The sequence below is a fragment of the Athene cunicularia genome (genome assembly GCF_003259725.1).
Source record: "Athene cunicularia isolate RWA chromosome 5 unlocalized genomic scaffold, athCun1 chr5_part1, whole genome shotgun sequence".
Classification (NCBI taxonomy): domain Eukaryota; kingdom Metazoa; phylum Chordata; class Aves; order Strigiformes; family Strigidae; genus Athene; species Athene cunicularia.
The window spans coordinates 40,564,719-40,588,293 of NW_020799101.1; the positions used below are offsets into that span (position 1 = coordinate 40,564,719).

Below are 23,575 nucleotides of genomic sequence, written 5' to 3' on the forward strand. Positions count from 1 at the left end.
AGCCCAATTTCCAGGTAACAGTGCTGGTAAACAGAGATGAAGGGGTGACTTCATTATGAAAGACAGGAGGAGCTGCAGGAAGCAGAACCTCAGAAGAGCAATTCATTTGTGTCCCCACCCACTAGTCCCATGTTTTATAAATATTAGAGGAGAGCCTGACATGTTGGAGCTAAAGAAACACTGAAGGTTTTGTCTGCTACTGTTCTGTCCTCCCCAAAGGTGGCTGCCTGGATCAATGAGAAGAATAGCATTGCCCAGGATGATAGCTGGAAGGATCCAAGTAATCTGCAGACCAAACTGCAGAAGCACCAGACTTTCCAAGCAGAGATCATGGCCAATAGAAATCGCCTGGACTCCATTAAATCTGTGAGAGAAGTGGGGTTGATGGTGGGTGGGCAATTGGCATGAAAGACTACAGACAGTCTGAGTTACAGTGATCTCAAACAAGCAAGGGGGAATCACCGTCCCCTCGCTGACATCATTCAAGTTGTCTCTGAGGGAACTGGGAAGCTTATTCTTTTAGTCCATCAAGAACTGTCTGTGTCCATCAGTTTCTTTCAACTTCTTTCTTATTGTCTAGTCTGAGCTTGCTGTCTATAGTCACTGTGCATACAATGGAAAGAGACGGGTGCTTTCAATGAGAGATTCAATCCACTGACTTCAGGGACTTCTCTCTGGGGTGAATGCCACTTGAGAGGTATACCTGTTTCTTTCCAGCAGGGAACCTAGCTGATTGGATACACAACTTCAACAAGTCAGTATCCAACAAAAAGGATCTAGAAGAGTTTTCAAGTGTTGCCTTTGCAGAGACATGCTAGCAGCAGAGATACGAGGGAAGTCTGACAAGCTTTGTCAGATACTTGGCAGAAGCTGTGATCAGATGATAAGTTTGGAAGGACAGACTGTTACATGTTTATTAACCTTAACTTCAGCACAGTGTTTTGCAATAGATAAATAAGTATTAAATGTAAATTCCCTCCTCAGACTCAGCTGCATCCAGTATTGCAGAACCCCCTTTTAAAAAAAAAAAAAAAAAAAACACAAAAAAAACCAACCACTTTTAACCCCTCTGTGTGCAAACACAACACGGGGTGTAAAAGGTGGAGTTACAATTCTCTGTGAACTAATCTGGTTTTAAAGAGTTATTTGAACAATCTCTTTCTCATTACTACTTGATGCCCTGTCTTTTCATTGGGAATAGCCTTAGTCATTGCTCTTTAGAAGAAAATTAACATGTGCTGTCCTGGTACATCTTCTTTCTCTTGCTGTGCCTCCTCTGCCCCATTGCAAAATGTAGAAATAATTCTGTTTAACTTTCTAAAGCAAACTTGGTCCCACACACTTCTACCTGATGGAAGTCTTTCTGTGGCCCCTCTACCTTTTCTTCTGTCAACCTGATAAGCATCTGCAGCTCACGATTAGAAATGCAGATAGACTTCTCTTACCTGATGCAGTGGTACAACAGTACATGGTTAAAAGAGGTTTTATCTCATATCTCATATGAGATAAATATCTCATACCTCACTTGTATGAGATCGTTCTCTCTTAACATGCAAGGAAGGGAATAGAAAAGGACATATGGTTGAACAGTCTCAAACAGTGGTCATAGAATGTGGGACATCAAAGAAAAAACTGAGTGCTTGCAAACTAGGCTCCCTGCCAGCTTTTAGGCAATGTAGCTGTTGCATAATGAAGATTCTCTTTATTCTTTGTCTTCTAATATTGTCTTCTAGGATTTAATATAATCTTAGAGGCCAGGAAAATCAGTCTTTACGTTAGTTTCAATAAGCATTTTGCTTTTATCTGTTTTTTTTATTTGTCTCTCCAGCCTCTATCTGTTATGTCAGGAAGTGATTGATGCAGCTGGCCCTTTACATAGCAGTGCCAGTAGACTTTGTTTATGGAGGCAAGAGTGGTGTATTCTGGTGCATTCAGCAAAGGAAGAAAACTCTGACTGTTCTCTCTGCTATAGGAAGGGGAGAAGATGCTCCATGAGAAGCACTATGCTGCTGAAGCCATTCAGTCCAGACTACAAGAAATGGAAGAGCTATGGGAGGAACTGCTAACAAGTTGTCAGGATAAACGGACCAAGCTGCAGGATGCTTACAAGGTAATACAGGGATGCCAGCAGTTTGGGTCTCAGTGTCATTTCCAGAGATAGCATGGCTGCCTTGCTACACATCTCATCTATGAGTGTGTCACTTGATACAATCAGACATGATTCCTCAAGACCATTAAAGCAAAGAAACTACTAAGTGTTGACTGATTGAATAGAATTAGTGGGAGAATTGGAAATCCCTATGAAGGGGAAAGGATCTGTAGGCTGTATTCCCTTCTGTTTTCTGTTGCTGGTTTAGATCAGGATTCCAGAGAGGGATACTGAGGGAAAATGTGTTCACTCATATACGACAACTCTTTACATCTGTCTCAATGGCACGTTTTCTCCAACACACTAAGAAGCCCACAGCTGCTTATCATTCTTCTAGCTCCCGCACATGATTTCTCATGACTGAGTTTTGCATGGGCACACTGTCAGTATAAAACAGAGTTCTCCCTTTAAACGGCTTCCTTTTAAGGTTCTGTGTCCATCGTTTGTATTTGTGCAACACAAATAAGATTAGCTCTTGATGTTCTCTGCATCTGGTCTTGCATTCATTGTGACTGAATTCCCTTGTTCATTTGGACCACCATCGTATCTTGTAAGAGTTCACTGAGCACTGGAAAGTTTTTCTGTGGATTTGTGTAATTGTTACTGAAAGTGGTCAAGATTTTTATATCATATTGTCTGTCCTAAAGGTTTGAAAGACTTTTTCTTCTTGCTTGTCTTCAGGGCCTTCATTTTCAGCGAAACGTAGAGGATATGGAGAAATGGTTGGAAGATGTGGAAAATGAGTTGAAAGCACCATATAGTAACAATGATCTGGTAGTTTTGAACAGTCATCTGAAGAAACAAGAGGAACTGGAGGAAGATATTGCTGGCCATAGGGATCGTCTGCAAGAGCTTGTGGTCACAGCTCAGCAGTTCCAGAAGGAGAAACATTTTCTTGCTGATGAACTAGAAGAGAGAGTGGATCAGCTGGTGCAGAGGTGTGTGAATGCCTGGCCTGTCTTCTGCCATCTTTTTCCTATTTTTATCAGCCTTTTCCTTCCCTGCTTATTTTTTTTCTTTCCTTCTCTATATCATTCTGAAAAGAACATTTTGCATTCATTCTTTATGAATCTGTGGTCTTCACTGTGTTCCCTTTAAAACCTGCAGATACAAAAGTCTACGTGATCCTCTGCAGGAGAGACGTGGGAGTCTGGAGGCAAGTAGGCTTCAGTACCAGTTCTTCCGAGATGTTGATGAGGAGTTGGCCTGGGTTCATGAGAAACTCCCCATGGCTTCCTCCAGGGATTATGGCCAATCCCTGGCAACTGTTCAGAGTCTACAAGAAAAGCATCAGGTAATGTCACATGAGAACCATTCTCAGTCTTTAGAATTAAAGAGAAAACACGGAATTCAGTTTGCCTCTGGCAAACTTCATCTGCCGTGTTTTGGCTAAGGGGAGTCATGATGCCAGGGATTACTCTTGTCTGATAATAACATTTCTCAAAGGATATGCCCATGACTTGGCGACATGTGGGATTCCATGCTGCTTATCATTGCAGTGGGGAGGGACCACACCATATGCTTTTCTGTGGACACATTGTCTCTTTCTGTGGACTGAGTTCAAAACCTGACCTTTAAAACACAAAATAGATTATACAAACTGTTGCGCATGCTATCGTAGCTTCTTTGGGCAACAGATGCTCTAACAAATATGCTTTGAAACTCAGTAAGTACATCCAAGCAAACCAATTGCTCAGATGTCTCAGGATAAGGTCTCAAGAAAACAGTTTCTTCAAAACTCTTTCTACTCTGGAGGGAGGGAGTTAACAGGATATTATGATGATCCTTAGGCAACCTTTGTTCCAGTGGTATCGTTCAAGATAGCTGCTGAATTATGTTCAGATGGGCCATCAGAGAAAGCAATGCCTGGAACACTGTCATCCCAAGTAGGAATAAAACAGCAGTTGCCTTCCTAATAATTTTTAAATAAAGATCACTGTCTCTTTGCAAACATGAGATGGAAGGAAAAAAAAATCCTGCCAAAAGTTTCCAGCAGCTATTGGTATTTAATGTTAGCATTTACATGTCAGGTCAAGTGCCTCTGGGGAAAATCTGTGCAATCTGCAGTAGGGCTGGGAAAACCAGAAGATTTTACAAAGTGGGAGTTGTGATATATATACATATATACAGACAAAGTAAGCCCAAGCATTTGGTGCAATCTGCATGTCTACAAATAAAAATCTGATCTTGCAAAAAATCTGAAATGCCTCCAGAGTAAAAAGTCAAGACTGCTACAGGTGACATACTAGGACAGAAATTAAGTCTTTTAAAAAGTTGATTTATCCTAGGTGTACTCACCTTTTAGTGAATTGCAAAATATTTTTAAATATATCTCCCAGAATATTCCCGAGTAAGAACCATGGGTATATTCTGAATAATTTACACCTTCTTAGTATTTAGTGTAATTCTCATATTTGTAAAAATTATTTATTTAATCAAGATGCAGTTGGTGACTTTGAGATTAGGCAGTAAGAACAAAAAGCTTGTTTCATCATGATTAAAAGTATAAACGTTGTTATGTGAGCAATTACTCCTAAAAATTATGAGCTGATTGACATGGTAGGGAAGTAATTAGGTTCATGGAAGAAAGGAATATTTGAGCTGAATTAATCTGAGGAAATATTGGGGATAAATGAAGGAACAGTGGAGATGCTGCTTTAGGCTGCAATTATCTTTGTGTTAATTGGCCAGTTCTCAAAATATTCCAATGGACTATAAGAATGGGTGATAAAGACCATAATACCAGTGCATAATATCATGACAATTCCTCCTGCCATTTTGTTACTTATTCTTCTGGAAGCAGGATTAAAATATAAGATTTGAATTCTCGATCTTTTAGAAGCTAGAATCTCTACCCCTTTTTTTTTTTTAATGTTGGCTTACAGGATAACAAATGTCAGAGGTAACATAACAGTCAAGAATTTACTTAGTTCCACCCTCTATTGTTTATCTGAATGAGACAGATTTGCAAAATTCAGTCCTTGGTTTGTTACCACAAAAGAGATTTTGCATTAAATGTATCAACCTGAAAACAACCCCAAACTGTCTTGCAAAGCTGTATTTACACACAAATATAACATGTGTACACACAGCTGCTTGGCTTGGAATACATTTTCCCCTCATTTCCCCCCCCTCCCCCTTTTATTTTTTTTAAATTTCATGTTGTTCTAAATGAAACACTGTGTATACATGTTGCTAAATGTTCAACTGCAAAGATGTTCTTCATGTTGCTAGCTTATTATTAATACACAGTACAAGATGTATAATCATCTTTGCCACTGGATTCCATTCTGCTGGGGTCAAATATGGTGTCACTTTTCAACAACACAGTGACTGTCTTGAAATTAATAGGGGGAAGTTAAAGGCAAGATTAGAATCAGAGCTCTTTTCCAGCCAAGTTGAAAAAGCAGCTCCTCTCCTCAGAGAGGGTGTCTTCTACATTAACACAGCACTGCAGTCTAACTCTGAAATTGCCTGTTCTGTAGCTATGAAAATAAACAGAACAATTGTAAAATGGTGGGGTTTGTTTGTGCTCAAGGTGCTCAGGCATAGTTAGCTGTGGAATGCACATCTGCCCAGCCACCAACTGGTGGCGTGGTCCTTCCCCACCCACACAAATACCATATGTGGGGTATATGGAGGTATGTGTATGGTTTTAAAATCTACCAGTCTTCCAAAATTAATTTCAAATAAAGTTTTTGAGAAATGTTTCCAGTAGTTTTCTTCTCTCCCTTTCCTCTTGGTGGTCTGGTAGTATGTGTACCGAGTGTTTTCAATGGCTGTTATGCAAAGCTGCATCTTCCAAAAAGGTGTTGGCAAGTGATACATACTGATGAGCAGATGAATTGATTGTTCTTCCCTAGACACATTTTAATTCAAGAAACACTGTGTAATGGGGTGAAAGTGGCTGTATTTCAGTGGAATCTACAGATAAGAGGTATGTGATTAGTACCTCTTCCTTCCTTCCACGCTCTGAAATGGATACACACCAAGGTCGAAATTTCATGGTTAGATTTGATTTCTATAGTCACTCCTTCACCCCAGAAAACTCCTCCACTTCACTTCAAGCATTCACTCAACCTTTGCACCTCAGACCCATCTTCATATACGGAAAACAAATTTATAATGGAATTATTGACTACATCATCGGGTATAAAAATCTCCATAGTTTTTATTTTTGATCTGTCAATTTACTCTTTACAGAATTTGGAGAATGAGATAAGCAGTCGGGATGCTTTGACCAAAGCAGTGCTTAGTACAGGGCAGAAACTGGTAAGGGGAGGCCACTCGGCCTCCCGCAAGATTACGGAGCATCTGAAGGAGCTTGAGACTTCTGTAGAAACCTTGAAGACAGAGGCTCAAGAGAGGAGACAGCGGCTCATGCAGTCATATGAAGCTCATCTGTTCCTGAATGAGGTAAAGATGATTCATGAGAGATTTATTTTGTTCTGTCTTTGCTCAAAAGAACCAATACCTATATTGTTGAATGGATGCAAGTGCTGAGATAGGAGCAGAATTCATACTGTCGTGATTTTTTCATATCCGGTAAATATGGATGCACTAGAGAAATAACAGTTATTTTCCAGCTGACTGAAGTGAGGCATAAACATGGAACCATAATTACTGGGTTCTGGGCACACATTCTTCAGAACAGTGTCTGCTAGATTGCATTACACCTAAACTGCTCTCTGTTCTTACTGATATGTCTCTTTAGGAATCACTGCTTTCCATTTTTCTTTGTCTTGACCTAAATCACAGCTGTGTTCAAGCTCATCCCTCTATTTTATACAGTTACTGGAGGTGGAGGCATGGTTGGCAGAAAGGAGCTTCATTCTGGAGACCTCTGATTATGGGAAGAATGAAGAATCCACGCAAGCTTTACTTCGTAAACTTGAAGCTACCAAGTTGGACATGGATGGCTTCAGGCCCCGGATAGAGAAAGTGCAGGAGACAGGTGCCAGCTTAATAAACAAAGACAGCCCAGAAAGGTAAGAAAGTGAAAACAGGCTTCTGCTCCATGTCTAACAGAAATACCCAGAGAAGGCAAATATAGAAAAGTTCAGCCTTCAGTAGCTGTTAGCTCATTCAGAAATATGATTTCAGGGGACATCAATCCTTCCTTCCCCACCATCACACACTCAGGCCCCAGAAAGCTTGATGATTGTTTAAATGTTTTCATGACTGATGTTCTTTAACAACAGGCCAATTAATGCAGATGAGCTTTGTTGTCCAGGAACTGTCATCTAGGTCTCATTTACTGTAAAGATTCAGAAAACAGTGCTTGGGAAAGGAAATAGACATCGTTGACAGTTCACTGTTTTTCATTGCCAGTTTTCTTTTATATCTGGGGGGGAGGAGGAAGGTTAAAAGAGCCACCATTTGTATGAGATACTTTAATTTCCTGAACTAGCTGGTTTTAACAGCTTGGCATAACTCACTCCATGATGTTATCTGTTTTTTTTCTGTATTTTGAAGGTATTGCAAATTCAACCTGTCAGAACAAAAAGAACAGTAAACCAAAGGCATACCTTCTGATTCTTGTTCTTTGCAGCCCAGCCATACTTTCAAAGCTCCAGGGGATCCTAGCAGACTATCAGTCTCTCCTACAGAAGGCTGAGACCCGGAGAAAACACCTGCAAGAACAATTCCAGCTCTATCAGTTTGAAAGAGAATTTCAGCTGGTGGATGCATGGCTTTCCAGTAAACAGACTGTAGCAGAGTCCGCTGACTATGGGCAGGACTTAGATGATGTTGAGGTAAAAGAAAATAAGAAGTATTGTATGTATTGTGTGGCAAAGCAGAAATATTTTTGCTGCAATTTTTGTGTAGCTACTGACAGTGAAACTTGTTACAGTGACAAAAACTAAGCAAACCGATTATCTCTGCAGCAAAAACTCAGACTGGTTTCTGTCTACTTATACAGGGCTTTCTGGTAGCATCCTCCAACAGAAAATGTAGGTGCATCAGAAAGTTAGCTTTTTCTTGGGATAAAGTGAGGTCAGCACACTTCACTGCTGTCCCTGATTATAAATTTGACAGGGCCTAAAAATTTGACACGACCAGGGCCATGGTTTTATAACAATTTCAGGGGAAAACACTGGGATGCAGCATTCACACCTCTGGCTGCTGATTTGAAGGATAAATTTCTCCTCAGGGCACACAGTGCAGAGAGGTATAATTCATAGTATCCACTCTTCAACAAGTGTTGCCTATGGGGACAGCCTAACAGGTTAAGTTTCTTAGCTTTTGATCTAGACAGCATCTGTTTGTCAGGATGTGGATGATTTTTCTCTGTGACATAAAATGTTAAATGATCAAAACAACAGATGCCACCTTCTGACTCTGGATCATCTAGGTTTATCAAGTGATTTGCACTTGTAGACTGCAATATATAGCTTTTGTGTTATACAGTACAGAGAAAATTATTCCTTCTGCCTCTCTCATAGAGGTATGCAGAAACTCTTATATCTAAGTCTGTGTCCTCATTTACCCTGCAGATCCTTGAGAAAAATTTTAAAGATTTTGTAAATGAGGTGAAACCTCTGGGACATTCTAAAGTTGGCTCCTTAAATGAGTTAGCGTCTAAACTAGAGAAGGAGGGCCACAGCAAGATGGACGTTATCCAGAAGAGAACAAAGCAAAGTAATGAGATGTGGGAGAAACTATGTCATGCCATCCAGACAAGGACAGAGGTAATGAAAAACTGGGGCATTTAATTTTCTGCAATTTTGCATGTCCTTCGTCCCTTCTCAAACCAATGCATTGCTTATGTTGAAACACAAGGTTTATAAGAGCAATGGGTGTATTCTGTTCTATTCTTTTTTGATTCATTTCCCTTTATAGCCACTGCTTACCCTGCTGTTCCTGGCAAGACTTATACTTGAAAGATATTTATCAGCCTGGAGTAATTATGCTTTCCTTAATTCATTGCTAGGTCTGGTTTCTTAAAAAAACTGAGCCAATCTAACAGTTTACCACTACTAACAGGAGGCTGGCTCTGGCAGGCACTGGACTCTATTAAACTACTTCAGCTTATTAAACAAGATGAAATCTCTCCAGATATTTCTGCTGAGTTAGTTGCTTGAAGTCAAAGAAGGGGTATGGGAGAGAAGGTAATAGAGACACGGAGCCAAAACCCCTACACTTTGGCAGGAGTTAGCTGTTAAATCAGCTCACCCCCTCTCATGAAACTGCAGTCACAGATGCGTTTGGAAAAACAAAGAGGACACATAGAACTCAACATTTTTGTGTTGAGAGAGAGTGTAAAATGTCGGATGGCCTCAACAAATTTTTTTCACTCCCGTTACATATACATTTTGCTTATGAAGTGGGTCAAGTCCACTATTGTCTCTCAGCAGTAGTAAATGCATGACAATGTTAATATAAAGTTTGAATGTAACATAGTATTACAAAGTTTTTTAATCTTCTCATTCCAGAAAACCTAATTTTCACTTAACTCCTCATATTTTCACTGTTTGCAGTGTAGGCCTCTATTTTAAGCAAGTTTTTTAGGAGACTTTCTGTGGTTGAGTTACCTTTAGAGGGTAATTCATGCTCTCCATCTTGATCATTCATCTTGCATCAAGATAAATTGCTCTTTGGAGACATCTGTTTGTTTCCATTAACAAAGAGAACTTGGGGAAATAAGGTGAGCTTGAACACCTCACTTCCAGGTGACTTAAGTGGGAAGGTGTTTTGCTCCCACTCTTGCTCAGTCTGTGCTGCATTAGGACATATTAAGGTTGCCCTTTTCTGTGCTGCAGACATGATATATAGTGTTACCATTAAATTGTTTCTTTATCCCAGAATCTAAGAGCAGCCCGGCAAGTTCACCAGTATGATCATGATGTGGATGAAGTAAAGGGCTGGATGCAGGAGAAAGAGGCAGTGGTGGATATAGAAGATTATGGATATGATCTTCCAGGTGTACAGACGCTTCTCAGCCAGCTTGAAGGAGTAGAGGTAAGGGGATCTGTCATGAAGCAGTAGCAGAAAATCATAAATGGCAAAAAAAAAAAGAGACTGACACTTGATTTGAAATCCTCTTAAGTGCCTTGTTTGCAGGCAACCAAAAGATAAATGTATTGCATCCTGAAATACTCTTTGTGCTCACAGAAGGGGGTCTTTTCCTCCTGTTTTTAACATCGTGATATTATATTGTTAATGTTTTTGCTTCTAAGGATGAGCTTCTCTTCTAAAATCTATTCCAAATTGTCATTGTAATTCCAAATCTGAACTACAAGAGACTTCAGCTCCACACTTACCAAAATAATCAGTGTGTCACATCTAAAGAAGCTTCTTTGATGTTTGACAATGAATGTTTAAAGGCATTAGGAAGAAACTGAGAGGAAAAGTCTTCACAGAGTCATATTTCCAACTTCTGTGCAGTGAGTGGCTAGAAAAGATATGCACCATTTTTAAAATCTGCTTTTGATAGATGTAAGTAGTGACTTGGACTTACAATACATTCTGTCTCTGCTCCAGAGAGATCTAGGAGCCATCATGAAAGAGCTGGAACGGATTCGGGGAGAGGCTTGGCACCTCAGCCGCACATACCCTCAGGTGAAAGAAAACATCATGGAAAGACTCACAGATGTGGATGCGTGCTGGGAAAACCTGGACAAGAAGTTTCTGGAGAGGAAGGCAAGACTGAGCCAGGCAGAACAAGTCCAGCTCTACTTCAATGACTGCAGGGAGCTGATGTATGTGTTGGCCCCTTGAGAGTGGCAGCGGGCCTTATTTCTTGTCTTTCCTATACAGGATTTTCTAAATAACACCCGTTAGTTATTTGACTCCTCGCCCAGGTTCTCTGCACCTTGCTTGCAAATCTCTCTGAATAATCATACATGGCATCTTCTCAAGAGCACTTCACAGAATTTACCACACATCAGAGGTGGCCATGTCATTCCACTTCAGCACAGTGTGCATGACAAATCCACATTTTTAGACTATTTCCTAGACAGTCTTTGAGAATTCGGTCACTCTGAATAGATTTGGTAGTCTCACAGTTCCAAATGAAAATACTGCTGATTCTGCAGGAAGATGGGGTAGTCTCTGCTAGATAGTCAAGTAATTTGTACACCTGTACAGACACCTGTGCCCATTGTTCTCAGAGTCAAAGCAACAACATTAAAGGTAACTTTCTAGAATAAGTCAGCACTTCCTCAAGTGCTGAAAGTGTTTTGCACACATGTGTTTAATGCCATTGCCCATATGCACCCACTCTTCTGTCTGTTCTTTTTAGGGGTCTTTTTCTGGAAGAATTCAATTGCTGGGAAATTCCATGGGGTTTTTTTTTACATTTTTGAATCTGAATTAGAATAAAATGTTGAATGCTTAAAGCATCTATAAAAACATCTCTTTTAAAAAAAATATATGTTGAGCTAAATGTTTCATTATATTCAAATCAATCATGCCAAAGTATCTGTAAGCAGAGGTCTAATGTAAAAATTGAAATAATAGAAATATGTTGTACTCAAAGTGGCAAACCAATATTAAAATATTATATTTTCTCAGTTTACTGTAATTTTCCTCAAAATTGATACATTTTTGACGAAAATTGTGGTTTTTAAAATTTCTCACAGAAGAAATATGGACATTTATAATTCAGTGTAGTTAATGAAAGAGTTAATCCTCGAAATGAGTAGAAATGACAAAGACAATGAAGTGGTTACCACTGACTTTTGGACAGTTACTATGCTAAGGGAGAAATCCTGAGCCCAGGTAAATCAAGATGCATTGATTTAAGCCTGTTGAGGCTCACAGAGCAGAAAATTTTTCCTTAGAAACTATCAGTATGCTTCTTTGCATGAGTGCTCTGTACCCATATGAAGTACTTTCATGCAATGTGGTAAAGTTGGATGGACATCTGAAAGTCTCTGTGTCCCTGTACCACATATAAAACCACTGCACATGTGTACAGCCTAGGCGTTTGCAGGTACAGTTCTTTCTGAGGATTTGAATGTGCAATGCTTCAGTATGCATAGATGCTGCAGCTGCCTTTCTAACAGGCTATGTACTGAGATGGCACTGGGAACATTATTTCAGGTTATAAAAATCCATAGACGTGTGGGTGAACCTTCATCAATGTTTTTATATTCATATTTTTTGATATGTCTGTATACATATATCCACAGCCATGGAATGTGTGCATTCCTGAGTATTCAACAGACCTGGCTTCTTTCTCTTTTCACCCTTTTGACTGTATTCTGTAGGGCCTGGGCCAATGAGATGCATGCACTAGTGATATCCGAGGAACTGGCAAATGACGTCCTGGGAGCCGAACTGCTCATCAAGCGCCACGAGGAATACAAGCGTGAGATAGATAAGCAGTGGCTAAAATATGAAGAAATGCAGCGGGCAGGAGGTGATCTGATGAAGAATGGACACTTCATGTCTGTGGAGGTGTGTTGATGAGTTAAATATTTTATAAACAAGAGTGAACAAATACATTAAACAGGCAGGAGTTGCAGCTTTGTCTCTCTTCCAGCACAGAAGAACTAAACAGGATAATCCAGTTTTCTACTATTAAAAGCTGCAGACTTCATGTGACATGTAGAAAAAGAAAACACCTTTTAAAGTTCCTACTCCTCTAAAAACTGATTTTGAAGCTGACCGTAAAAGAACAGTCACTGGATTGATCATGCTATGTGGGAGGGTAGGGAGTTATCGCTATTCCACAGAAAAGGTGTGAGATAATAAATGAGATTTTAGCATTTCACTACACAAGACATCGGATAAAATATATCACAATGCGATCAACTATAGGATGGAGTGATGTCCCTGAGTACACCAGAAGATATGTAATTCTTCAGAAATGTTAAAGAGCTAAAGGGGCAAGAATGTAAAAATTTCTGTGATCCTGCTATCTATGTACCTTTAGACTTTGACCTTTGCAGTGGTCCCAAACTTGTCTTCATACTATCTGTAGATCTGAAGATCACACCATCAAAAAAATCTTCAGAATTTATCCAAGATTACCTTATTTCTGTTGTAGAAAGAATTAGAGAACTTTCACATTTTAAGGCTCTCCATTGTTGCTTTGCCATAAATTCATGTAGTTGTTGAATCTTCTGGTTCTCACTAGTTCTATAATACAAATTGCCTGGGTATGGAGTTTCATCATGGGAAAAGCACATAGCAGAATATTGGTTATACAGTCTGTGGAATACACATGCAATAATAATATACAGCTATACAACATACAAACTAAATGAATTCAAGTAAGAAAAACAAGGACTCAGACATCCTTTCTAAACTATGTTAACACTACAAAGTTATCTAGAGGTCATGTTCTGGATCATAAGGACAGATTACAAACTAGTTGACTGTCATGTGAAAGTATGATTGAATTTTTCACCTCTGGGCATTGCAAATGTTATTTTTCCAGATTGAAGAAAAACTGTTAGAGCTGTCGGAGCTGATGAAGAAGGTAAAGGAGAGCTGGGACATGAGGAAACAGTTATATGAAGAAAACTGGGAGATTCAATTGCTCCGCAGAGAACTAGAACAAGCAGAAGCATGGCTATCTGCCAAGGAGAGCTTTCTTTCAGATCCTAGCTATGGGGTGAGTAACAACAGTGCAACACTACTGAAATGCCTCTTAGCATATACAGAGGACTTAGAGCATGTATCAGCTTGGGCCTGAAGTTAATCACAATCTAAACAGTAATGCACCCTTGAGATGTGGAGGAGGTCTGTCCTCTTACAGAAGCGAGCCCAGGACAGTTGTTCCATTTTACGTGGTGATGGGCTCCAGGAGGTGGTGACTTCCAGGGGGTGATAGAAGACTGGGGAAAATTTCAGACCATTTTTTCACATAATAAGGTAACTTGCAGGGGGTTCAACCTTCCCTCTCATGCAGAGAGACAGTTTCAAACAGGAAAAGGGCTTTTGTCCACCTCTTCTTGCTCAGTAGAATATTTTTCACAGATGGCTTGATAGCTAGCTTGTAAATTCCTATTTAAACATCAGCATCCATAGCTTTTTTTTTTTTTCCTTATTGTTGACTGTCTTCTAATGGTTTATAAGGTGGGAAAACATTGTCACAAACTGAGGTATCAAAAACTAAGTGGAGAGCAAGACAGATTTAAGATGGATGTGTTGTAGGGCAGGAATAAACTCTGTGTTACTTAATCCATATTTAAGCAGTTACAGTTGGAACCCATGGTACCACATGGCTTTGTAGAAAAAAGAATGCTGTTATTTGAGCTTTTTCTCATGTACTGCAGACAGACTGGAAGCTACGGACCTTTCTTTTAAGTATAAATTAAGATTTTTAACACACTATCAGGAGTTTAGACCTTCAGTTACAAAAACTTTAGAATCGTCATTTGGCTAAATAGAATGGGTAAGTCTGAAAATCTTAGGCATAATCTCTTCTGACGAACTTGATTTTAGTCTTCCATATCTGATAATTTTCCCATGCAGGGCTCAGTATCTGAAGTAGAGGAATTACTGAAGAAACACCATGATTTTGAAAAGATGCTTGCAGCTCAGGAGGAGAAATTTGCTCAGCTCAACAGGAAAACTAAGGTGAGAAATAGGTTGATGAGCTGTGTGTGAGACAGGATGATGTGGATCCTTGAATGTTTGGAGCTCAGTGACTCCATGTAAGAGTGAACTCCTGTGCTGAGACTGAGTAAATGAGTGACCAGAGCTGAGATACTGCAGAGAGAGTAGCCGAGAATAAGACCTGTATGTGGATCAAAAGAGTCCAGCTAGCTTGCAAAATCTCTAAGGGGAAATTGGAAGCTTTCGTCTGCCAGAAGCAGCAGAAAGTGTGCATAGTGCACGTGGCTGTGTGAGAAACAGGGTGATCCCTTGCTACACAGAGAGATTTGATTCATTCAGGACTGCAGCCATGAGAGAGTGCTGGGGGATAGCAAAGGCTTGAAAATAGAGGGAGACCAAAGGCAGAGATAGGCCTTTTTCCTTCTGACATCAGAGTTCTACAGTAGACTGTATTAAGTACCAGAAATACTCAGTCAGCCTCCCCGATGCTGTTTTAATGGTTTTAAAAATTATTTTCCAGAAATAACCACCAAAACATAGATTTTGTGTTTGGCATTAGGCTAAAAATGAGCTTAGCTGAGTCTGCCTTTTTGCTCAGTGATCTGAAAATTGGTTAAATGAAAGGACAAAGGCCCTCCACTCTACAATTTTCCATGAGAACACCCCCAGATACTCACTGTTTCTACAGCAAACTTAAAGAAGCAGTGCCACAGAAGAGAAGTGTAATTTCTCTAGAGCTTATTAAAGACTCAGTCTCCAGAGAACTTAGCAAGGGCAGGATTCACTGTGTTCGAGATAACTGCCATCACTATTCATGGTTTGGTCAACAAAATAATGCTCAGCACATAGCAACTGAGTTGAGTTCCAACTCTAAAAATGCCAATGGGGGTACAGGCCTTAAAATTCAATACCATGAGAGAACATATTTCAAAAACTATACTTGCTTAAAATAATAAAAAAAAAATCTTAGCTAAATACCCATGAATGTAATGAAGGTCATTTAAAAAATTTAATATTTGTATCCTACAGAGGGAGATGAATCTCCTGAAACAAGTGGACACAGAAGAGAGTGAGCAGAAGGATAAAGGCAAAATTGTACGGGTTCCCTCTCTGAAAAGAAAAACATCTGACAAAAGGAATACACCGCCAAAAGTGACAGAGAAAAAGAGTGTAACGCCACTGCCATCCACGACCTTACCCAGCCTGTCCCGGATAGCCCCACTTGAAACCATTTTCTCCCCCATTGAAAAGTCTCCATCAACATTCCAACAATTCACTTCTGGGGGAGTCCCAGATGTGCTGAGCAGCAACAAAACAGAAATGAAAGCTGAGAGGAAGCTGAGTGAGATTATCACTCCACCTTCACCAAAGATGGTGGGTTCACGACCTACATCTCTGGAAAGTCAAAGTTCTTTAAGTTCTCCTTTATCTCCTACTCCCATAAGCCAGCAACACAACAGCAGTTTGTCAGAATTGTATGCCACAGGCCTTTTATCACCTCGGGAAAAAAGTGCTAGAGGATCCTCTTCCTCCAACCTGCAGACAAAACTAATGGCGACTCCATCTGAGCCTGGCCAAGGGTCACTAGATAAATCACCAAACTTACTGCTGTCTAAGTCCTCTTTGGAGAGACTAGAGAATACATCTTTGGTAAGTCCCAGGAATACCTGACTTTCTCCTCACAAAACTGCTATCCTGTGCTAGTTAAAGTAAGGAAATAAATGAAGTTCTGTGACAAAGTCACAAAGAACATTATATAGTGGGAATTTTAGTGGATACACTTGCGGATCCGAACAGCAAGATGCACTTTATGTGCCTTTGCAGTTGATACCCTTTCCAAAAAAATAGTTAAGCAGCTAGGTAATGCTTAAAACAATTTCTAATTTGCTCAGCTTTATAGCCTAAATCTTGACAACTGCATTGGTTTCTCTTTTTCTTTCCCAAACTAGAGGTTATTCATGCTGCTGAATACTCAGCAGAGTACTTAAGAACCAGGAGATGCTGTCTCACAGAGGCAAGACTGATAACTTACCCATACCCTCCATGTGAGGTGGTGGTGCTTAGTGTTCACTGAGTTTAGAAGTCAGCGAGGCAGGACTTAGTGTTACCCTTGCCAAAGAGCTGAGCCTGGTGCAAGACTAGAACCAGCCTCTCCTGTTTGCTTATCCTGTCAGGAAATGCACTGTTAACTCATGGACAGGTAAGAATTGTTCCCTTCCCCTCTTGCAATTTGAGAGGAAAGTGTACAACATTGGTGTAACTCAGTATTATTGCAGGAGTGGTATGAATAACTTTAGCAATTTAAGTTTAAATTGTATTTAATAATATAAAAATAATATTAAATAATTAACACACCACAATAGAGCAAATTCCATGAGTAAGTTGTTCTAGAGGGATATGAATTCTCTTCATTTAGGTAGTGTATCACAGATGTGACTCCAACCTAGAGAGGATTTCTAGCCGTGATGTGAATGTAAAGGCTAAAGGCAGTAGAGATCAGTTTCTCTGTCTGGAATTTATCTAGAGACACCTTTAGAAATTTTAATGTATGTTTTAGGACTATTTTAAAGTTAAACAGCAATGTTCTTGTGTGTCTCAGGTTTCTGCAAGACTCCAGCACATGGAGGGATTCCTAGAAAAGAGAGACCAGCTCCTTCCAGGAAGACAACAGGTAGAAACAAATGCTATCACTCTGGGTTAATTCATCTTTCCTTGAGTTATAGTCCAGATCTGGTCTGACTTTTTCAGGATAAACTCTTGCTGAAGAGGAGCTCAGGACTGTGGGTTTAATTCAGCTACCACTAAAATGTATGAAGAAGTGTCCACTGACTTTGGCACTACCCGATCAAGTCCTTAAGAGACAATGGAATCTTTGCTTGTCATGGAAATCATGCAGAACAGGCTCTGTCTACATTTAACGGACTTATGAACCAGAGTTTAGGCCATGCGAACGTGTTAATTATGTTCCACAAATTATAAATACAGATTTCAATATATCAACTGAAATCAGTATTTAAAAAAAAAAAAAAAAAAAAAAAAAAAAAAGAAAAAGACTCCTTTCAAGACCCTGTTTTAGCATATGATGGTTAGATGGCAGAGGAAGTCCTCACTCCCATGATCCCAATGCTTATAATTTCTAACTGTGCTAGAAGAGAATTAAGATTTCTGTTTATCTTTGAAGTGGTTTGTTTAATCCAGGGCTGAATGAAACTGAAATCTAAATTCTTATCCTGGGAAAGAATATCACTTCAGGTCAGTAGGCTAATGATCATAACATGGCAGGAGATTTTCTAATAATCACCACCAATCTGTAGACATCTGAGTGTTTGCTGAGGCATTGTACATAAGCAAGTTCTCTTGGATTTGTTCCGTAGACTATTTCCTCTGAAATTTTAACTTGAAAGACCTGTTTAAAAAATTGAATCTGGTATGGACTCTGTCTTCTGGAAGAGAAATTTAGTTTTTCCTCTCTTCTGGATACACTGAATTTAGTTTGTTGTAGTACTGAACTTCCATATTATCAAAAAGTAAAGCTATGATTTACCTTCCTCAGGACTTGTTTCTTCCTTTTCTCTGAATGACCAAATTGACAACTTGATTTACTGGCACAACAAAATAAGAATATACACGAGTAATAGGATCCTTCATCCAGAAGGGTGTCATGGCACTAGGCTAGCATTTCAGTGGCACATAATTGGGCTAGGAAATAGCATCCACTTTTGCACAGTGTTCAGTAGCATCCCACTGGGGTTAGTTTAGGAAATGGAGAAAAATTCAGTAGCCACATTAGATTGAAACCACACACCTAACAAAACTAGACTGTGACCAGCAGGCAAGGGCCAGTGTTCCAGGTGGGAAAAAAAGTGGAGCTTTTAGTGGCCAAAAATAGGCATAACTTTGATTACCCAATTTCTCTCAAAGATATTGCTGAGCACAACATGGTCTAGAGCTTGCTTGCCCCAGGTTATGGCATTTGTTCAGTCCTGACTCAGAGACCCTTCCTGGATTACCCACACCAGTAACTACAGCAGGTTCTGTTTTTCTAGGAGATAGTCATGACTAAGAGAGCTTCTGTGATCATAATATATAGGCTTCCTGTGGAAGTTGAACATGCAAGATTTCACTACTCAAAATATATGGCTAATAATTGGCTTTTATTACAATTTCTATTCATGTAGCCAGGCTCAAGGTCTTGGAAATCCTTCTACGTAAAACTTAATGGATTGAAGCTTGATTTCTATAATGATGAAAAAGAAGCATCTAAGGTAATTTGGGTTTGAATCTTTATAGTAATCTCTGTTTACCTATGTAAAAATTAATTTAACAGAATATAGTTACGTTTCCTTTTGTTTGGGGGAGTGGGGTAATAAATTCTCTTTCAAATGTCAGATGAGTGAAAATTCAACGATTGTTCAATTGATACCAACTATAAGACAGAATAATAAGCTTTCAGAAATTTTCAAACATATTCCTTCAAAGAAGTATCTTATTCGAAAATTGTGTTCAAGATATTGTCCATTATTCCTCTGTGGTTCTTCCTATTCCGTGATCCCAGTTATAAATTTAGAAGCAGAAAAAGGTTGTATGGGTGTGTAGTCAGCTTGCAGATTGGTATGGAATTGAATTCTAGCAGAAAAGACGCAGAAGACATTTTATTTTAATTTCATCCTCCTTCAGAATGCATCCATGCTCCTGTCCCTCAGCATTCCTGGTGCCAAATGTGAGAGGCTGGTAAACTACATCAGGAAGGAGAATGCCTTCATGTTGCGGTAAGTCTTATGGAGAAATGCACTAATAAAAACCTACACAGCTACATCTATGGTTGTATTTGCCTACAGTCACTTAAGACTTTGTGTTGTTAGGAGGCATAACTGAACTGCCTTACAGTGCTTGCCTCATTCACAAAGACAGAAGGTATAAGGCAAGACTAACTAGAATTCACCTTCTCTTATCCTTATTTACAGGCTGAGAGATGGGGCAGAGTATTTCTTCTCAGCACCTTCTCAGGCACTGATGGAGGACTGGCTGCAGTCACTACATAATAACATAGGTACATTCTCACTTTCTGCAAGAATGAACTGTGTTTTTAGCAGGTGACGGTGAGAGAAAAGAATGAGGCGGTGTCCTTAGTCTGGGGCATTTTGAGCTGTGCTTTTTGGCTCTGGTAGATAGCAGTACACATCACCTGCTGCCTTGCAATGGAATGACCTGGCAGGAGAATGCCCAGGGTGACTTGCAAAGCAGTCTTTCAGTTGTACTGGGCTGGCATCAGGTTATTCCCAGGGAGGGGCCTCGCCCAAGGGCTGCATTCATCCTTTTATTAAGGAGTTGCTTTGGATCTTGATCAACAGCTTTTTCTCCTGAATCTAGATCTCTTTCTGGACACATCACTAGGCGGTGGCTTACTGGAAGGGAAGCCAGAGCATGATTATAACAATGATGTTCAGATAAAATTGTTATGGACCCAGAAATGGAAAGCTGCGTCTAACACTACTTCAGAAGGTTTTTATTTGTGTTCTTTAACTCTGCAGAACACAGTAACAGATCACATTCTACAGTGCTGGTGCAGCCTTTCGCTCCAAACACAGAGGCCTCCCAGACAAGACTGTGGGACTTTCCAGACAGAGACTCTCCTGAAAGACTAACCATCAAAAGCTCACTCCTGAGGTAGGGGCTCTGTGCCACAAGACTGAACAGACGTCAGTGCTCTTTGCTCTCAGGTAGCAGTCACCTACAAAGGGAGATTGTCCTGAGGTCAGAAAGTGCTGCCCCTCTGTCACTAATGTCACAGAAATCGTGTGGCCAGCAGGACTAGGGAAGTGATCATCCCTCTGTACTTGGCACTGGTGAGGCCACACCTCGAATACTGTGTTCAGTTTTGGGCCTCTCACTATCTTGTAGTTGACAAGTGTCTACAGAAGAGCAACAAAGCTGATGAAGGGTCTAGAGCACAAGTCTTACAAGGAGCGGCTGAGGGAACGGGGGGATTTAGTCTGGAGAAGAGGAGGCTGAGGGGAGACCTCATCGCCCTCTACAGCTCCCTGAAAGGATGGGTGTCAGTCTCTTCTCCCAAGTAACAAGCAACAGGAGGAGGAAATGGCCTCAAGTTGCATCAGGGGAGGTTTAGATTGGATATTAGGAAACATTTCTTTGCCAAAAGAGTTGTCAAGCATTGGAACAGGCGACCCAGGGAAGTGATGGAGTCACCATCCCTGGAGGTATATAAAAGATGTGTAGATGTGGTGCTTAGCGACGTGGTTTAGTGGTGGACTTGGCAGTGCTAGGTTAACAGCTGGACTAGATGATCTTAAAAGCCTTTTCCAACCTAAACAGTTCTATGATTCTAATCCAGTAAAATACATTATTCCAGAGTATGACTCTGCCTCAATTAGTTTGTGCATTTATGATGTGCTACAGCCAATTTTTATAAATGGGCCTTGCTATAGTCAGTCACACTTTCCTTGTGGTTGGTGACTTAAAATTGGGACACCCAGAGGAATTCTTATATCACCTATTGTAGGAACCAGAGTTAATGAAATAAAGTATCTGATCTGAAGATTGGGTTACCTGTATGCTAAACGGGGAGAAACTTGTTCCGACAGGTGAGGGAATCTGTGCAGGAGTCTACAATAGGTGCTTTGGATTTTCCTCTAAACATTCTCTCCAGCAGGGTCTGAAAGGAACCAGCCTCCTAATTTAAGGAGCCAAACGAGTTGTGTAAAGTTGCACTTTTTGGATACTTTCCTCAAAGGCTGTTTTGTGAATCCAAACACAGCCACAGCCAAATTCAGAAATTTGGCCTGTAGTGTAAATCAATTTCTGATGCATTTGGAGCCTTTAAAAATCTTACAGGCTATGATGTGAAATCCTATTCCCTCTGCCTGGTAGATTTTTGCTGCTGAGCTAGATGCCTAACAAGTTCTTACATATTCAGAGTGACTTAAACTCCTCTAGATTGTACCTGATTTTCTGGTGATGCATATTGTTGACAGGAGAACACCTTCCTTCAAAATCAAACCAGAGAGAGAGTCTGCACAACTTTCCACAGATTTTAAGGAAGATGGGACAGCAGTGACACGAGCCTCCATCACCACCCTAAGCCTAGAACAAAGTGGTAATAAACCAAAACTGCTTCCATCTCTACTAGAAGCAGGAAGAGAAAAATGATATTTGCCTCTATGAATACCAGACCCTTCACCATTATATCTTAACCCAGCCCTCTGGAAATGTATTGATATGTTTTAAGTTAATCGCTACCCTTGGAACTTATTTTAATTATGTATTGAATCTAGTAAAACTATTAAATGTAATTAAACAGGACTGCATCTAGTATACTTTTTGTATATGACGACTGTCATTCATCATATCACCTAAGTGATACCTACTCCAAGTTACCTAATGGGACAGCAGAGGGGCCTTTAAGCCAGACAGCTCAAGTGAGGTGACTGTGAGACAGAAATGGGGAGCACCGAGCAGAGCACAAGGTGCAAGCTGTGACTGAGCAGCAGCCACCTGCAAGTATCTTTGCAGATATCAGCAGATAAGATTAAAGAGGGTTGGGCGATCTGTACGCCACAGAAGCAGAAGTCTCAAAGGGAACGTTTGTTACATAATTCCTGCATGTTTTGTAGTCTCCACAATCTTTCATTTTTACAACACGTTAACCAGCATTTCCCTAACTATTTGCCAATTCTGTCTGGATGAGGTTACTAGGGGAAAAAAGTCTGCAGTGTTACTCATTTTTAATGGAATCTGAAACTAAACATGTGACCAATCAGTCTTCCAGTGAAAAGGAGAGGAAAATCAGAATAGCAAGGAGGAAGTCTAGTCCCGAGACCACTGCTCTCAGAAAGACCAAACCCAAAGTTGATTAACAGGAGCCTATTGGGAAGCTGGATTGAATAGGAATTATATAATAATCTTTTGAGGAAATATGGGAAAAGGATAAAAACTTATAATATGGTATCTGTACGAAGTCTCGACTTGTTCTCATTACACTAGGTTTTCTACTACATTTGTCTCCCTCATGGATCCACAGTAAGTCTGAACTTCTACATCATTGATATCTACATGGCTGAAGAGCAAAGAGTAGCTAAATGAACAAAAATAACAATTCCTGCAATATTACAAATCTGGACTCTGGATAAGGACCAAAAAGTCCAGGACAAACGGTCTGGCCGGTGGCCCGGCGCCTCTCTCCCACACAGGAGGCAGTCTCCTGCCACCAATGCTCTTTGATTCCTCTTCACAGGTCAGATAAGAAGTAACGAAGACCACTCTGAGACTTTGTAGACTTGTACTGTGAGGGTCCCCCCTCATCTTCCTGTTGGCCCATCTGTTAGCCACCGGCCTACCTCAGCACAGCTTCTAGAAGTCAAAGCAGAGATAAAGCACTGGAACAAATCAGAGTGAAAACTTGGGCAATCATGCTATGCAATTGCTGAATTAAGTGGATAGGCATGTTGAACTGAATCTTTTCCTGAAGGGGACCAAACAGAACCTTCTTGGTGGATAGATGTGTGCACGCCCACACACATGCCTGCACACGTGTGTACTTGTGTGAGGAGACACCCATGGCACCTGTGCCAAACTCACCATCCCAACAGTGGTGCTGTATTACTAGTTCCTTTCCAGTGGGTAAGGCTGAGGACAAGAGTGGAAAGATGAGGCCCCACACTAGGTCACTGACCCCAGTTAAAGAAGTCCTAGTGCCCAATAGAATGGTGGAGAAACAAATGAAATTTTTAAAGTCTTTTAAAAGTTTTTTTACTATGAAATAAGAGCATGGCCTGCAGGGATTTTTCTGGATAAAATAATGTCATTCCTTCCTCAACATTTTGCTGCATTGGAAACTAGATGGCAAGTCAAAACTGTATACCCAGAGAGAGAGGAATGATCATCTAATCACAACGG

At 40.2% G+C, this 23,575-nt stretch overlaps 1 protein-coding gene across 2 annotated transcripts in view; it reads left to right on the top strand.

Moving 5' to 3' along the window:
- Nucleotides 1–21,976, top strand: part of SPTBN5 (spectrin beta, non-erythrocytic 5) — a 90,033-nt gene extending 68,057 nt beyond the window's left edge. For both annotated transcript variants that reach the window (XM_026849776.1, XM_026849777.1), the window contains exons 44-63: nucleotides 220–366; nucleotides 1,973–2,110; nucleotides 2,831–3,087; nucleotides 3,257–3,443; nucleotides 6,353–6,565; nucleotides 6,941–7,137; nucleotides 7,701–7,905; nucleotides 8,647–8,841; nucleotides 9,956–10,111; nucleotides 10,634–10,851; nucleotides 12,364–12,553; nucleotides 13,539–13,715; nucleotides 14,579–14,683; nucleotides 15,692–16,312; nucleotides 17,262–17,333; nucleotides 18,841–18,927; nucleotides 19,340–19,431; nucleotides 19,627–19,712; nucleotides 20,194–20,329; nucleotides 21,655–21,976. In XM_026849776.1, coding sequence (XP_026705577.1) covers nucleotides 220–366; nucleotides 1,973–2,110; nucleotides 2,831–3,087; nucleotides 3,257–3,443; nucleotides 6,353–6,565; nucleotides 6,941–7,137; nucleotides 7,701–7,905; nucleotides 8,647–8,841; nucleotides 9,956–10,111; nucleotides 10,634–10,851; nucleotides 12,364–12,553; nucleotides 13,539–13,715; nucleotides 14,579–14,683; nucleotides 15,692–16,312; nucleotides 17,262–17,333; nucleotides 18,841–18,927; nucleotides 19,340–19,431; nucleotides 19,627–19,712; nucleotides 20,194–20,329; nucleotides 21,655–21,829 — 3,654 coding nt within the window. In that variant the 3' untranslated portion in view covers nucleotides 21,830–21,976. The remainder of the gene's footprint in view (nucleotides 1–219; nucleotides 367–1,972; nucleotides 2,111–2,830; nucleotides 3,088–3,256; nucleotides 3,444–6,352; nucleotides 6,566–6,940; nucleotides 7,138–7,700; nucleotides 7,906–8,646; nucleotides 8,842–9,955; nucleotides 10,112–10,633; nucleotides 10,852–12,363; nucleotides 12,554–13,538; nucleotides 13,716–14,578; nucleotides 14,684–15,691; nucleotides 16,313–17,261; nucleotides 17,334–18,840; nucleotides 18,928–19,339; nucleotides 19,432–19,626; nucleotides 19,713–20,193; nucleotides 20,330–21,654) is intronic.
- The last annotated feature ends 1,599 nt before the right edge of the window (nucleotides 21,977–23,575 follow it).